Source organism: Loxodonta africana, chromosome 25 (assembly GCF_030014295.1).
Source record: "Loxodonta africana isolate mLoxAfr1 chromosome 25, mLoxAfr1.hap2, whole genome shotgun sequence".
Taxonomy (NCBI): domain Eukaryota; kingdom Metazoa; phylum Chordata; class Mammalia; order Proboscidea; family Elephantidae; genus Loxodonta; species Loxodonta africana.
The window spans coordinates 31731489-31746622 of record NC_087366.1 but is presented as its reverse complement, the minus strand read 5'-3'; the positions used below and the strand labels follow the sequence as shown (position 1 = coordinate 31746622).

General features: G+C 40.1%; 1 protein-coding gene across 3 annotated transcripts in view; it reads right to left on the bottom strand.

The window, feature by feature from the left end:
• The window catches only part of COG2 (component of oligomeric golgi complex 2), a 54167-nt gene extending 42429 nt beyond the window's left edge, over positions 1-11738 (bottom strand). Inside the window, exons 1-4 of one of the 3 annotated variants that reach the window (XR_010319402.1) lie at positions 11544-11738; positions 4811-4972; positions 3422-3487; positions 1548-1628 (exon numbers count right to left, since the gene is read on the bottom strand). Coding sequence is in view for 2 of the 3 variants with exons in the window: in XM_003410892.3 (XP_003410940.1) it covers positions 1548-1628; positions 3422-3487; positions 4811-4972; positions 11544-11615 (381 nt within the window). In the remaining variant the exon portion in view is untranslated. The remainder of the gene's footprint in view (positions 1-1547; positions 1629-3421; positions 3488-4810; positions 4973-11543) is intronic. The other 2 variants (XM_003410892.3, XM_064276631.1) reach the window with 2 other exon arrangements.
• Positions 11739-15134: the final 3396 nt, after the last annotated feature.

Here is a 15134-nt window from a genome sequence, read left to right as displayed (position 1 = left end):
CAAATCTTAATACTGGTTTTCTAGAATAAGCATACGTCAACACTGCAAGTTTAGTTTTTAAAAAGTAGACTTTTTATTTCTCGTATTCTGCATTCTTATTCCTTCCTTTTCTTATCTCATATGAATGTCCCTATGTGTACTATACTCATTTCCTCAGTTCCTTTCTTGCTGTTTTAATTTTCATTTCTGATCATATGTATCCTCTACCTTCATATGTGAGTGATATGCCTAAGTGTCAAAACAAATAGTCACGTGAGTGACTAGTCAGTGAAGATACTTATTACACAAGGCAAACATCTGATAACGCTTTGCTAAGCAGCTCTTCAGAGGGTTGTGGAAAGGTCAAGGAATAATACAAACACACTTATCTTTAAAAGAACAGAAAAAATAAAAAGTCATCCATTAGACAAATAGTTACTGTGCACTTATTATGTACCAGACATTCTTCTAGGTACTGGGACATGAGTGAGTAAAACAGGCAAAAATCCCCTGCTTTACAAAGCTTATGCTCTTTTCTAGAAACACGCTATATTCTTGAATTCTTTGGACAAAAGCTGAGAAGGAATCCAAAGAAGAATCAACAAGTAGGTCTCTAAAACAGACTTCTCTCCCTTGAGATGTAAAAAAAAGCATGCTAATAAACTTAGAAAAGGTTGGAAAGAGCAACAGGCCAGAGTGAGAAGTCTTGAATTCTAATTCCAACTCTGCCAAGATAAAATCAGAATAAAACCAGAAAATAAAACTGAAGCATACAGGCAGAACCACTGAATAGTAAAGACAGTGCACGCAGAAGTATACACAAGGGGAAAACAAACAAACAAATGTTGCAGAATGAGAAAGCAAAACTCTACTTTTTTAAAAACTATAAACCTGCAGTAGAACATTAAAATCATTTGTTTTAGAAAGCCCACTAACTCTCTAGTCTCTAAAATACTAATAAGAAGATCTTCTTTACAGGGTTGTTAAAAAATAATATGCTTGTTAAATTTTAAAGTGCTTCACCGATGCCAGTTATTACTGTCCTCTTTTGAAAAGTGAGAAACTTTAATTTAGTGGCCACTTGGGTAGCTCTAAAATTCTTTTGCTTCAAACAGATAACATTATAAAGCATAAATATATACATGCAAAAGACCTTTGGGGAAAGAACAGCTTCACAGCACTGAAATGTATGAGAAGACATGACAAGAAAGCTTTCAGCTGGTATGTAACATGAAATCCAAAGTTCTCTTTAAAAATGGTAATATTGCCATGAGTAAATTAAAGCACAAGAAGAATATGCAATTTTCCTTTTTTTTTAATTAATTACTCCAAACCACCCCTCTTATTACCTGGACTTGAATTAGACCAGGAGAAGGCCTGGGCTGAATCTGTTCTACCCCTCACTAGCCTTGCTGAGCTACTGTTTCCTAAAAGGTGAAAGAGAGATGTCACATTTCTTCTCTCTAAAGTTGCCACGAAGAGTAAATGAAACCATAAATGTGAGAACGCTTGTAACTATAAGGTAATATACAGAGTTAATGTTTTAACGTTACAGTACTTGAGTATACCTTCTTCTTCCTAATGTCTTCTTGTTTAGACAGGCGTTCATCTACTGCCCGAATTCCTTCACTCACAGATGATCTAAGACTCTTGAAAAGAAAAAAGAAAATGTACTGTAGAAATTGTTCTGTAACATTATTAAATTAACCTTTTAACTCAGTTCCACAAAACTTAATATCTACAGGTCATCTTATGTAGATATTGGCAAAAATACAAAATATTATTTAGACACAATTGCTGTTCAGGGAACATATAAAATTTAGGGGCAAAATGACATATAAATGCAAGGTCAAACGGGATTAACTGCCAAAATAATAATAATATATACACAATGAATTTCATAGGCGCTCAGGGTAGAAAAAGGATAATCTGAGTTAGAGCCTAGGCAAATTCTATGAAGGTAATGGCCTTGAGTCAACTTTGGAAATCTCTGTATGCTGAGAAGGGTGGAGAGGAGATGATGCGAAAACACAAAAGGCAGGAAGGTAGAAGTGAGTCTGATGTGTTCAGCATCAGTGAGGCATACACCTCAGTGCACCAAGGCTTCAGTGTGGGAAGAAGTAGAAATGGAGTTGGACAGATGGTGAGGGGGTTAAATTTAGGAAGACTTTGATTTGATAAAGTGTTTAGGCTAGATTCTACAGATTTTAGAGAACTAAAGAATTTTTAAGCACTGACATACCTTGATGGAAACGTTCTTTTGGAAAAATTAGGAATGAAGAAAGAGCTAAGGAAGAAGATGGGCAGGAAAAGGGAGAAGCTGTAAGTGGAAAAACATGTCCAGAAGCCAAGGAAAGGCCCCCTGAGAAGAGGAGAAGCCTGCGGAGGCTGTGTGTAATCACACAGTGCGCCACAAAAACCATTTTCCCTCAACTCCAAAGAAAAGTACTTTAACAAGTTGGGTGTGTGTGTTGCCTTTATTTAATCAAAAAAAAGACTTGAACATTTGAAAATATTTCCTAGTTCAAGGCAGAGTTCAAGACTTAGTTCTAAGAATTCTTTCCTGCCTTCCCTGCTTCTGGACTCGTAAGTTCTGATATTTCTGCTATTTTGCATTTGTTTTCCAGCACTATACAGGTGCTAAATGTTTACTTACATCATCTACTAGAGCCCTCTAGGGGTCAGACGCTGTCCTGGGGCTAGGTGAGTAAGGCCGTGCCAGCTGCTGATGAGCCGGTAGTGAAAAAGACACTATAATACACTAAGTTTAATGACAAAAACAGGAGTGCTAAAGCAGTCTAGAAGTCAGGCCCCAACACAGACTGGAGGTGGGGAAAGGAAGACAGCCCAGTTTTCTGTGGGAAGTGATGCCTGAGTTAGGTCTGCTGTCCATCCAGACAAAGCCCCTGTTGCCAGTGGCTTAGAGGTGGGCAGTCCCATTCCCACAACAGGCATTTTCTCAGGGAAACATTAACTATAACACTTATTAAGTATTACATTATTTTTATATTATCTTTCAGTTACATCATAGGGTAAATAGCTTTTGTGGACTGGTCTAGGAAGCTATGAGTAAAATATTGCTTGGGAAAATACTTTTAAAACTACAAATTTTAAAAATATAAGCCACTCATAAGTTGAGGAGCAGTTACAGGAGTGATGTGCCATTAACAAGCTGAATTTTCACATAGCCTTCTAATCCCTGACAATTTAAAGCTGTTTATTCTGAGAATCTGTCATCTTCAAAATAAACACGCTTTTTTAGGTTATAATATAGCATGCAAAAAAGAGAATGATTTATAATTTTTTGGGGGGGGGAGTAGGTGGGTACTATAACCACTGACCATTCAAAAAAACCTGACAGATTAAAGGCATTCTTCTTTGAAGAGGCACACAAACACATCGCGCTCTGTGGTAGACCGTGTGGTATTATTTGAGAGCTTACCAGAACCTCTTCTCGTAATTGTCCCAAAGGCACAGAGAGCTGATTGAGGGCTTTGTCCATGCCAACCTAAAGCCAATCATGTTGACATAATAAGCACGATGCAATCAAGAGTAATAGGTAAGCATCTATTATCACCGAACCAAAAACCCACTGCTGTCGTGTCGATTCTGACTCATCGCAACCCTAGAGGACAGAGTAGAACTGCCTCATAGGATTTCCAAGGAGCAGCTGGTGGATTTGAACTGCAAACCTTTTGGTTAGCAGCTGAGCTCTTAGCCACTGCGCCATCAGGGCTCCTTAATGATCATAACTGTACTGAATTTAGGTCATCCTTGTCGTATTACAAAAAAGGAAAACCACAGATCACTAAGTAATTAGTTTAATAACAGAAGAGTTATTTTGCCAAAAATATTACTGACAGAATATGAAAAAACTTTATACACATGAAAGCTATAGAAATAAGGAAAGTCATAATAAATAAAATTCTCCTTATGCACAATTTGCCTTTGGATAAAATTTTTAAATGAATTTGAAAAATGTCAACTGGAGGTGAATAGCTGTCTGTAATTTATGATATTCAACCAGCTGATGCGAAGTCTCCTCTCATAAGCATTATTATAACCCTCAAGAAAAAACTCAAATTAAGTAAAATAGAAATAAAATTTCCAGCTTTCTAATTCTACTAGAACATTATCTTAGTTGTACATTTCCCAAAAACAAATATGGTTAATTAACTTTAGTACTTTTTGAAATTCTAACAAAGATGGCTAATGCCTGTACTTCTTTGGACAAATAGATTTAAAGAGCAAATTAAAATATGAGCAGGAAGGCTAAAGGCAAACTTTGCAAGTACTAAAATGCAAGGATTTCTAAACTACTTTTGCAAACAACTAACGCTGTTAATACAAACCACTTTCATTTTTATAAAACCAAATCTCCAATTAACACTGGCCAATGTTCCCTCAACCTAGCTCTGGTTAGCACATGTACCTGAAAGTAAATTAAGCATTTCCTTAAGAATGGCTGATACTTTCTCTTGCAAATTACTCTAAATCAGTGAGATTTCATGGAAATCAGTAAGCAATTAATAAAAAATAACCACTCTGATATGACTATCTTTTTCACTAATATTTACTACCTCATTGAAAAAAAATAATCAAGTTAGAACAGTCTCAAATGAGTAAAAAATAAAAATATGTATATAAAAACGTACACCAAGAAAGTCCGGTTATTTCATTAATGAGATTAGTGATCTCTTCAAGTATACGGGAGGAAAATCAACTAAAAGGTTTTTAAAAACATTCAGCATTTTTAAGAGTAAATATGAATGAGACAGAAAGTGTATGTGTAAATGTATTCATGGGTAGGAAATGTGGACTTAAAGTTTACCAAGTTTGTGGAAAGGTTGACAAAATCTGCATAATCCTTGTTGATGAGTTCAACCATGGCAGTCTTAAGAAGTTTATAGTAGAGTTCAAGATCATCTCTAAGTTCTTCCAACTGGACCCGTTTCCTACAGTCAGACACAAAATGATCAACATCGAAATCTTCCTGAAAAATAAAACCAGAAAGAAAAAATTTATTGTAATGACATCACATTTACATATAAAAATAAAATGTGAAAAAAGAATAAGAGAAAAATCCCATTCCAGTCTTTCCTAAGGCTATATTGCTATATTACACAAGATGACGTAAAGATGCTGGCTCACAGCATAACCCTGATATCAAAACCAGATAAAGACACCACAAAAAAGAAAATTACAGACCAATATCCCTCATGAACTTAGATGCAAAAATCCTCAACAAAATTCTAGCCAACAGAATTCAAAAACATATCAAAAAAATAATTCACTATGACCAAGTGGGATTCATACCAGGTATGCAGGGATGGTTCACCATTAGAAAAACAATCAGTGTAATCTATCACATGAATAAAACAAAAGACAAGAACCACATGATCTTATCAATTGATGCAGAAAAGACATTTGACAAAGTCCAATACTTATTTATGATAAAAACTCTTAGCAAAATAGAATAGAAGGAAAATTCCTAAACATTATAAAGGGCATTTCTACAAAGCCAACAGCCAACATCATCCTAAGCAGAGAATGACTGAAAGCATTCCCCTTGAGAATGGGAACCAGACAAAGATGCCCTTTAACACCACTCTTATTCAAGATTGTGCTGGAGGTCCTAGCCAGAGCTATTAGGCTACATAAAGAAATAAAGCGCATCCAGACTGGCAAAGAAGAAGTAAAGGTATCTCTGTTTGCGAATGACAGGATCTTATACACAGAAAAACCTAAAGAATCCTCAAGAAAACTACTAAAATTAACAGAAGAGTTTAGCAGAGTATCAGGATACAAGATAAACGTACATAAATCAGTTGGATTCCTCTCCACCAACAAAGAGAACGTTGAAGAGGAAATCACCAAATCAATACCATTTATGATAGCCCGTAAGAAGATAAAATATTTAGAAATAAATCTAACCAGAGACATAAAAGACTCGTACAAGGAAAACTACACGATGCTACTGCAAGAAACCAAAAGAGACCTACATAAGTAGAAAAACATACACCTTGCTCAAGGACGGGAAGACTCAACACTGTAAAAATATCTATTCTACCCAAAGCAATCTATAGATACAATGCAATCCCAGTCCAAATACCAGTGACTTTTTTTAATGAGATGGAGAAAAAAAATCACTAACTTCATATGGGAGGGAAAGAGGCCCTGGATAAGTAAAGCATTACTAAAAAAGAACAAAGTGGGAGGCCTCACACTACCTGATTTTAGAACGTATTATACCGTTACAGTAGTCAAAACAGCCTGGTACTGGTACAAAAACAGATACATAGACCAATGGAACAGAATTGAGAATCCAGACATAAATCCATCCGCATATGAGCAGCTGATATTTGACAAAGGCCCAAAGTCTGTTAAATGAGGAAAAGACAGTCTCTTTAACAAATAGTGCTGGCATAACTGGATATCCATCTGCAAAAAAAAAAAATGAAACAAGACCCATACCTCACACCATGCACAAAAACTCACTCAGAATAGATCAAGGACCTAAATATAAAATCTAAAATGAAAAAGATCATGGGAGAAAAAAATAGGGACAACGCTAGGAGCCCTAGCACATGGCATAAACAATATACAAAACATTACTAACATTGTACAAACACCAGAAGAGAAATTAGATAACTGGGAGCTCCTAAAAGTCAAACACCTATGCACATCCAAAGACTTCACCAAAAGAGTAAAAAGATTATCTACAGATTGGGAAAAAGTTTTTAGCTATGACATTTCCGATCAACGTCTGATCTCTAAAATCTGCATGTTACTGCAAAAACTCAACAACAAAAAGACAAATAACCCAATTAAAAAATAGGCAAAGGACATGAACAGACACTTCACTAATGAAGACATTCAGGCAGCTAACAGATACATGAGGAAATACTCACAACCATTAGCCATCAGAGAAATGCAAATCAAAACTACAATGAGATTCCACCTCACTCCAACGAGGCTGGCATTAATCCAAAAAACACAAAATAACAAATGTTGAAGAGGTTGCGGAGAGACTGGAACACCGATACACTGTTGATGGGAACATAAAATGGTACAATCACTTTGGAAATTGATTTGGCGCTTCCTTAAAAAGCTATAACTAGAACTACCATACGATCTACGATCTAATAGTCCTACTCTTTGGAATACATCCTAGAGAAATTAGAGCCTTTACACGAACAGATATACGCATACCCATGTTCATTGCAGCATTGTTTAAAACAGCAAAAAGATGGAAGCAACCAAGGTGCCCATCAACGGATGAATGGATAAATAAATTATGGTATACTCACACAATGGAATACTGTGCATCGATAAAGAACAACGATGAATCTGTGAAACATTTCATAACATGGAGGAATCTGGAAGGCATTATGCTGACTGAAATTAGTTGGTTGCAAAAGGACAAATATTGTAATGAGACCACTATTATAAGAACTCAAGAAACAGTTTAAACAGAGAAGAAAATATTCCTTGATGGTTACGAGACGGGGGCGAGGGCGGGAGAGGTGGGTTCACAAATTAGATGGTAGACAAGAACTAATTTAGGTGAAGGGAAAGACAACACACAATACAGGAGAGGTCTGCACAACTGGACTAAACCAAAAGCAAAGAAGTTTCCTGAATAAACTGAAGGCTCTAAAGGCGACTGCAGCAGAGGTGGGGGTTTGGGGACCATGGTTTCAGGGGACATCTAGGTCAACTGGCATAATAAAATCTATTAAGAAAACATTCTGCATCCCATTTTGGAGAGTGGCGTCTGAGGTCTTAAACACTAGCAAGCAGCCATCTAAGATTCATCAATTGGTCTCAACCCATCTGGAACAAAGGAGAATGAAGAACACCAAAGACACAAGGTAATTATGACCCCAAGAGACAGAAAGGGCCACACAAATCAGAGGCTACATCATCCTGAGACCAGAAGAACTAGATGGTGCCTGGCTACAACTAATGACTGCCCCAGACAGGGAACATGACAGAGAATCCTGGAAGGAGCAGGAGAACAGTGGGGTGCAGATCTCAAATTCTAGTAAAAAGACCAGACTTAATGGTCTGATTGAGACTAGAAGGGCCCCAGAGGTCATGGTCCCCAGACCTTCTGTTAGCCCAAGATAGGAACCATTCCCAAAGCCAACTCTTCAGACAGGGATTGGACTGGACTACAAGATAGAAAATGATACTGGTGAGGAGTGAGCCTCTTGGATCAAGTAGACACATGAGACTATGTGGGTAGCTCCTGTCTGGAGGGGAGACGTGAAGGCTGAGGGGGACAGAAGCTGGCTAAATGGACACGGAAATACGGGGCGGAGAGAAGGAGGGTGTTGTCTCATTAGGCGAAGAGCAACTAGGAATATATAGCAAGGTGTATATAAGTTTTTGTATGAGAGACTGACTTGATTTGTAAACTTTCACCCAAAGCACAATAAAAATTAAAAGAAAAGAATGTATATTTAAAAAAAAAAAAAAAAAAGAGGGATAGGATAACAGTAGGTTCCTGAGAAGGCAAGGGGGGATGGGATCCAAAGCTCAGGTCGAGGAAAGAAAGCTCTCCTAGTAAGAGACAAGGAGGGCAAGAGGATAGGTGCAAATACAACAATCTGTGATTGCTATCAGCAAGACAGGAGTTCCTGCTTGATTGGCCTCTGCTATTTCTGTAAAACAGGAGATGAAGTCATATGCTGAGACAGAAGTGGCAGGGCAACTGATGTGACTTCAATAGCACACTAGGCAAATGGGTCTAATTTATCTTTGTTAGCATGTCACCTCCTCTCTCCTACTACCAATATCTCATGTCCTGTTACAATTATTAGTTGGCTGTCAACTCTAAGATTTCTGTATTTTTTTAAAGCTGACAAAGCTAATGGTATGATGCTGCCATTACCCCTGCCCCAAGTGATTCTTCCATCTGCCACGCGTGCCTTTTGATCACCTGAATCTTTCACAAACCTGTCCCTTCCTCTGCATTTCTCATTAGATCTTATAAGGACCACTGAAATAAGCAGCCTCCTGAGATCAGTCAGCTCCAGTGTGGTCAATATCACCACATCATTGCCTACTATAAACCACTATAGCTCCACAGTGAATACTGCATCGAGCACAAACCCCTCAGTGTACTATACAGGACCCATTACAACTTGCCGCCCCATCCTATCTACCTTTCCAGTCTCATTTCTCATTTCACTCATCCACTTTGAACTAAGCGCAGTTTCTCAGAACGCATGTTCTTCATATCACCATGCTCGAGGGCCAAAATCACGTATTGTTTATCTTTATAACTTCGATGTCTAAATTGCTGGTTGGCATACAATAGGTAACTAATAAATGCCTCCTGACTGAATGAACAATTACTGTCATTACACTGGCAGACCCTCATCATCTTCTTCACATTAATGAAATAGTTTCCAACAACTGACTGGATTTCAAGTAATCTCACCTCTCCTAATGCAAATCTGATATCCTCTAAATCTATCTAATTACCAAGTATGTTCTGATGAGACACAAATGTAGAAATATAATGTAGACAGCTGCACATAAGCTCGCCAACCATCCCTTCTGCCGTGGAACTATAACTTAAAAATTCTCTTTGAATGAAACACAAATTGCAAATAGCCTTTATCTCCAGGTCCCACCTAGAAAATCAACAATGTTTTACATAGAACAGCTGTTCCACGTATTTTCTTCTACATATGGAGTAGTCACATTTATGAGTACTACAAATTGCATGGTGTATTCAGAGGTTTAAGAGCCAGGAAAAAACCTGGATTTGCTGGCATTCTAGCCACACTTCCAGTTGGCTCTCTCCTATCTCTAAGTTCTCTTTTAGAATTAATATTTTGTGATTTCTACTTCCTGAAGCTGCATTACCACAGACATTCTGTCATTTCACGGTGAGAAAGGAAATGGGGCTAGAGTCAAAAAGATGTCAATGTTGGGCCCACAGGAAGTCTGATGAAGTCAAGAGATGCACAAGTTAAGATATTTCTGTACTTCTGGATTCTTAAAGTCAGAACAATATTCCTTCCTTATCCCTGTGTGTGCCCTTTCTCCTTCCATTGTACCTCTCCCAGTGACAAGTCCTTAGTTTGTTCCTTCTACCTTCGCTTCAGGGTAGCTCTTAGCCAGGGGGTGGAACAAAGAGTTTCTGAACCAGAGTCCACTTAACACCTTCTTCTGGACATCCCACTGTGGTTACACTTTTACTACAGTGGTTTAACAAGAACATCAAAGACAAGAGTACATTATTCCTAGGTCTAGAGGATTCTCATGTATAAAAATGATACGGCCACACAAGAGAGCATCCAGATATAAATAGCTTTTTAAAGCCACAGTTTTGGAGATGTGATCTGAATGCAAATATAACAAAGAGACAGGCTGATTAGCCTAGAGAATGAAAAAAAATATTTAACTTAAAAAGTCATTTAAAAAAAAAGAGAGAGAAATTCACTTGTTCAAAATTTTAAACGTCTACTATGAACCAAAACTTTTAACTTTACAACACTAAAACCATTAAGTGGTGTCAAAAATCCCAATCCTTAGATTTTGGGTGGCTTAAGTGCAGACTCCGAAGGATATCCGAGTAAGTAGCCCAAGTTCCTCCAACCTCTGATTCAAATCCTGAACATTTTCAAAGCTGTACCTGATGAAGCTTTATCAGTAAAATGTTTCCAGTTTACATTTATTTTCTGTAAATCTGTCTTACAATTATCTGCAGGCCAATTTCAGGTTCACTTTATAAAGAGAGGTAGGCCAACTTTAGGAAAGGAGAATGTTTTGCTTTGTTGAACTGCAGCAAAATCTGTATGTATATTCGAATCTTTCAAATATCTAGTTCTAGAGATTTAAGATGAATGTTAAAGCTTTAGACTAAATGCCTTTTTTTGCGACCGTCCCTAGGGTAGGTACATAGGTTCAGAGATTCAAGAAATTCTTACCCAGCTCCCACGTGCAAACACTAAAGAACAAAAAAAAACAAAACCGTTGCCATCCAGTTGATTCCGACTCATAGCGACCCTATAGGTCACAGCAGAACTGCTCCATGCAGTTGGCAAGAAGCGCCTGGTGGATTCGAACTGCTGACTTTTTGGTTCGCAGCCGTAGCACTTAACCACTACACCACCAGCGTTTCCCCTACGCTCAGGGCAGTGGCCAAACAAGATTCTGTCTGACAACAGAACTTGCAATCTGAGTACACTGCACAGTGACACGGTCGGGTGCATACCAAGGTTTTTAACACTTAGCCCAAAACCACTTGCCCAGAACCTTCAAGCCTTCTCACCCAATATGCACGATTTCACAGAAGTGCTTTCTCGGGGCCACACCTGTCAAACCTGAGACCAAGGGTCTGGCCAAGAGATTCACCGCAAAGTGCACCGAGGTCCCCACCAAGGCCCGTCACAGGGCAGGTCCCAGGTCCCACCCTGGCAGGCACTGGGAGAGGGCGTGCGCGGCACAGGACGGCGGCAGGAGCAGAAGCCCCGCGAGAGGGCCCAGAGGGCACAGGAGGGCAGTCACGGCCCGGTTCAGGGACCCGGAGCCCAGGCGCGCACCTTCATGAACTCATCCTTGTCGAAGCAGAGCGTGTCAGGCCCCTTGGGCAGGTTCATCCTACTTTTTTGCATCCCGCCGGCCGCTGTCTCTCAGCGCCGAGACCCCGGCGAGGCGAAGGAGTAGAATGCCACGCACGCAGACGCGGCGGCCGCAGCCACGGCCACTGTCCACAGTCCAAGAGGCAACGCTTCCGCCAACATGGCAGCGCCCGCGCCTCAGCCAATGAGCGAGGGCGCTGGGTGGGGCCTCCTCCGAGCGTGATCAAGAGGGGCCCCGAGCCGCCGCCGCTGCGCTCAGCGGAGCTGTGCTGTCCCCATGCGGCGAGAGGTGGCACTGCTGCCTGCGCAGGCAAATCTGCAAGAGGATGGGGCTTCTCCCGCCTCACCGTTGACGTTGGGAAAAGATATGCCTGCGGTGCACTCTCAGGGTTTTCTCCCCTGAGATATTCCCATTTTGTTATGCTCAAAGAAGTAGTCATGGATGACTCAGGCCTGTCTTCCACTTTTCCGCCCATCATCTTTTTCTTCCTGATACCCCTGTGCTGGCCACTTCGGCCGCCCTAGGCACTGAGGCTGCGTGGGGGACCCCCAGGGCCTGCACCATTTTTCTCAGCTCCCAGAGGCTCTGTATAGCCTCTCCTGCCATGGGTTCAGCTACAGGGAAGTTATAGGAACAGGATTTGGGCAGCCCCGGACCCTCTGGGCAATTCCCTGGTCAACTTGAGGCTCAGTTCTAGGGTGGCCAGCCAACTTTGGACATTCAAGGTTTCTACAGGAGGGCCTCACTGCCTGCTTAGTCAAAACACAGTAGAGAAATATATGTGTATATGTTTTTAAATCTAAACCAGGAATGGGGCAATGTTTGTGTTTTTGACCATTATTGGTGCAATCATCCCTATTTCTCAGACTTTCTCCTTAATTTCTCTATCCCAATATTATTCTGAGTTCTCCTTTCTTTTTCTCTTCCCTTGCTTTATCTTTTTTGTCCTTTCTTCTAACTGTGAATTCCATGGTCAAATTATAATGATGCATTTCTCTCTTTTTCCCCTTCAGACTCTGGCAACTCAAACCACAAAACTCACTTCACACTCTTCACCCTTGGAGTCTTTCTTTTCTACAGCTTTGCTTTTATAAACTTCTAGGCTGCTCCTCTCAGTGCCGTTTTCTCCTTTCCTCATTGGAGATAACATTAGCCCCATGATACTCTGTAGTGGGGCAGAGATGGTAGTGCCTTAATATAATTATTTAATGTGAGACGCCTATGTTTCAAACCAAAAACCAAACCCCACTGTTGTCAAGCCTGACTCATAGCAACCATGCAGGACAGAGTAGAACTGCCCCATAGGGCAGTAATCTTTAAGGAAGCAGATTGCCACATCTTTCTCCTGCAGAGTGGCTGGTGGTTGAACAATCAACCTGCTGGTTAGCAGCCAAGCTCTAAACCACTGTGCCACCAGGGTTTCTGCCTCTTTTCAAGTTACCCCAAAAAGGAAACTGGTCACTTTTTAATGGAGATAGAATCCAAAACAATACACCCCCTAGCACTGCGCCTGGCAAGCCTTATTAAAAAAAATATTCCCCACTTCTGTCTAGAAAAATTGATGGGCCAGGAACTGGGCTGCTTATTGGAGCTATAGACTGTGGCAGTGGTGCAGTTTACCAAAGCCAGGAGCAGCAGGAGAGGACCCAAATGCTAGCAGAGAACCCTGGTAGGGACAAAGGCAAGAGGCTCTCTGGTTAATTATATGTGTCAACTTGCCTAGGCTGTGGTGCCCAGTTGTTTGGTCAAACACTAGTCTAGTTGCTGTTATGAAATAGTTATATATAATTAAATCAGTTGATCTTAAGCAAAGCAGATTAGTCTCCATAATGTGGGTGGGCTTCAGCCCATCAGTTGAGGCCTTAAGAGCAAAAAGAAAGTTTTCCCTAGGATGTGTTCTGCCTCCAGACTAAAAAATAGACATTTTACCTGAAATCTTTTCATTTTTCCCATTGCCTGACCTGCAAGAATTTCCAGCTCATCACCTGACCTGTAGATTTTGAACTTGCCAGCCCCCCACAATCATGTGACCCTATTACTGAAAATAAATCAGTCTGTGTACCTATCTATCTACCTATCACTGGCTCTGTTTCTCTAGAGAACCCTAAAAGAATCAACCTTCCTGTGACCTTTGCACCCCCAGAGGACACCTCCCTGGGTTTTTATCCAGAGCTAATGGTATTCAACTTGTACACACCATTTCAGCCATGCTATTTGTTAAATATTGCAATACCTCCATAACAGTGGGTGAACAGCCTCTGTCAAGAGTGTGCTCAGAGCTCCCCTGCTGCTCTCACCCATTTCCCAAAACCCCTACCCCAGACTCCTGATCCAGCTGGTAAGGGGTAATGCTTGGCTCAGCTGGGGTCCTCCAGCCACCTTTTGATTGACTAGTGCCTGTGCTGTTAAATCTTTGTCTATCATTAAATGCTTGAATATTGGCTCTGGTAATTTTTTTTTTAATGATACTTATTTCATTGGATTTGGGAGAAGATTACATCAGAAAGTGGATATAAAGTACCTAGTCAGTGCAAGACATAATAAAAACAAACAAACAAACAAAAAATCCCAAACACATTGCCATGGAGTTAATTCTGACTCATAGTGACTCTATAGGACAGAGTAGAACTGCCCCATAGGGTTTCCAAGGCTGTAAATCTCTACAGAAGCAGACTGCCAGCCACGTCTTTCTCCTGCACAGTGGCTGTGGTTTGAAGCGCCAGTCCTTCAGTTAGCAGCCGAGCTCTTTAATCACTGCACCACCAAGTCTCCTTAAGACATAAGGAGTCATTTTGTACTAATTTTCTTTCCCCTTCCCTGATCTCTACCTTTCTTAAGAATGAGACTTTAAGTTAACAATTTTTCTGTCTTTTCAAGTCTCTCTCATATTCTCTAGTTTTTCTTGTCTTCAATTTTTATAAAGCATGTGCCTGCTACTTTATTCTTAAGTAAAAATTAAACCCCCTTTTACTTTGCATCTCTGGAAAATTCTTGGTTCCCTTTTTCCAGTGACATTGTGACAGACCCCATTCTTTCTTTGCACTCTCTCCTATTTATAGTTTTCACACTTTTGGTAGGTTTGCTAAAGAACATTCAAAAACTACAGAGAGAAATATTGTGCTCAGGAAATTCATGTGGGCATTTTCCCCAGTTATGATCATTATATTCTCACTCTGATCCTCTCCTGAACTGTGTTATTAAAGCAGCTGAATCTTCCAATGGCAACCAAAGGGCCCTTATTCACCACGCAGGACACGGGGATTTCCATTTTTAAATGAATCATGCACTCGACTTAGAGGTAAGTGTACAAGAAGGCATGTGAGGGCAGGATGGACTGTCATCAGGACCTCCCTTTGGCTTGTAAACCTCATAAAAATGAACTGTCAAAGAGAAAAATTAGTAACAAACATCTTAATTTGATTTTAAGGTTTTTTCTTACCCAGGGGACCAAATATTAACCATAAAAATTTCTGACCCAAAATGAATCCTGCCTGCAGATTTGCTGACCTGTTTTTTTTTCACCCACAGCTGCGTATCGATTTTCTTTTCTG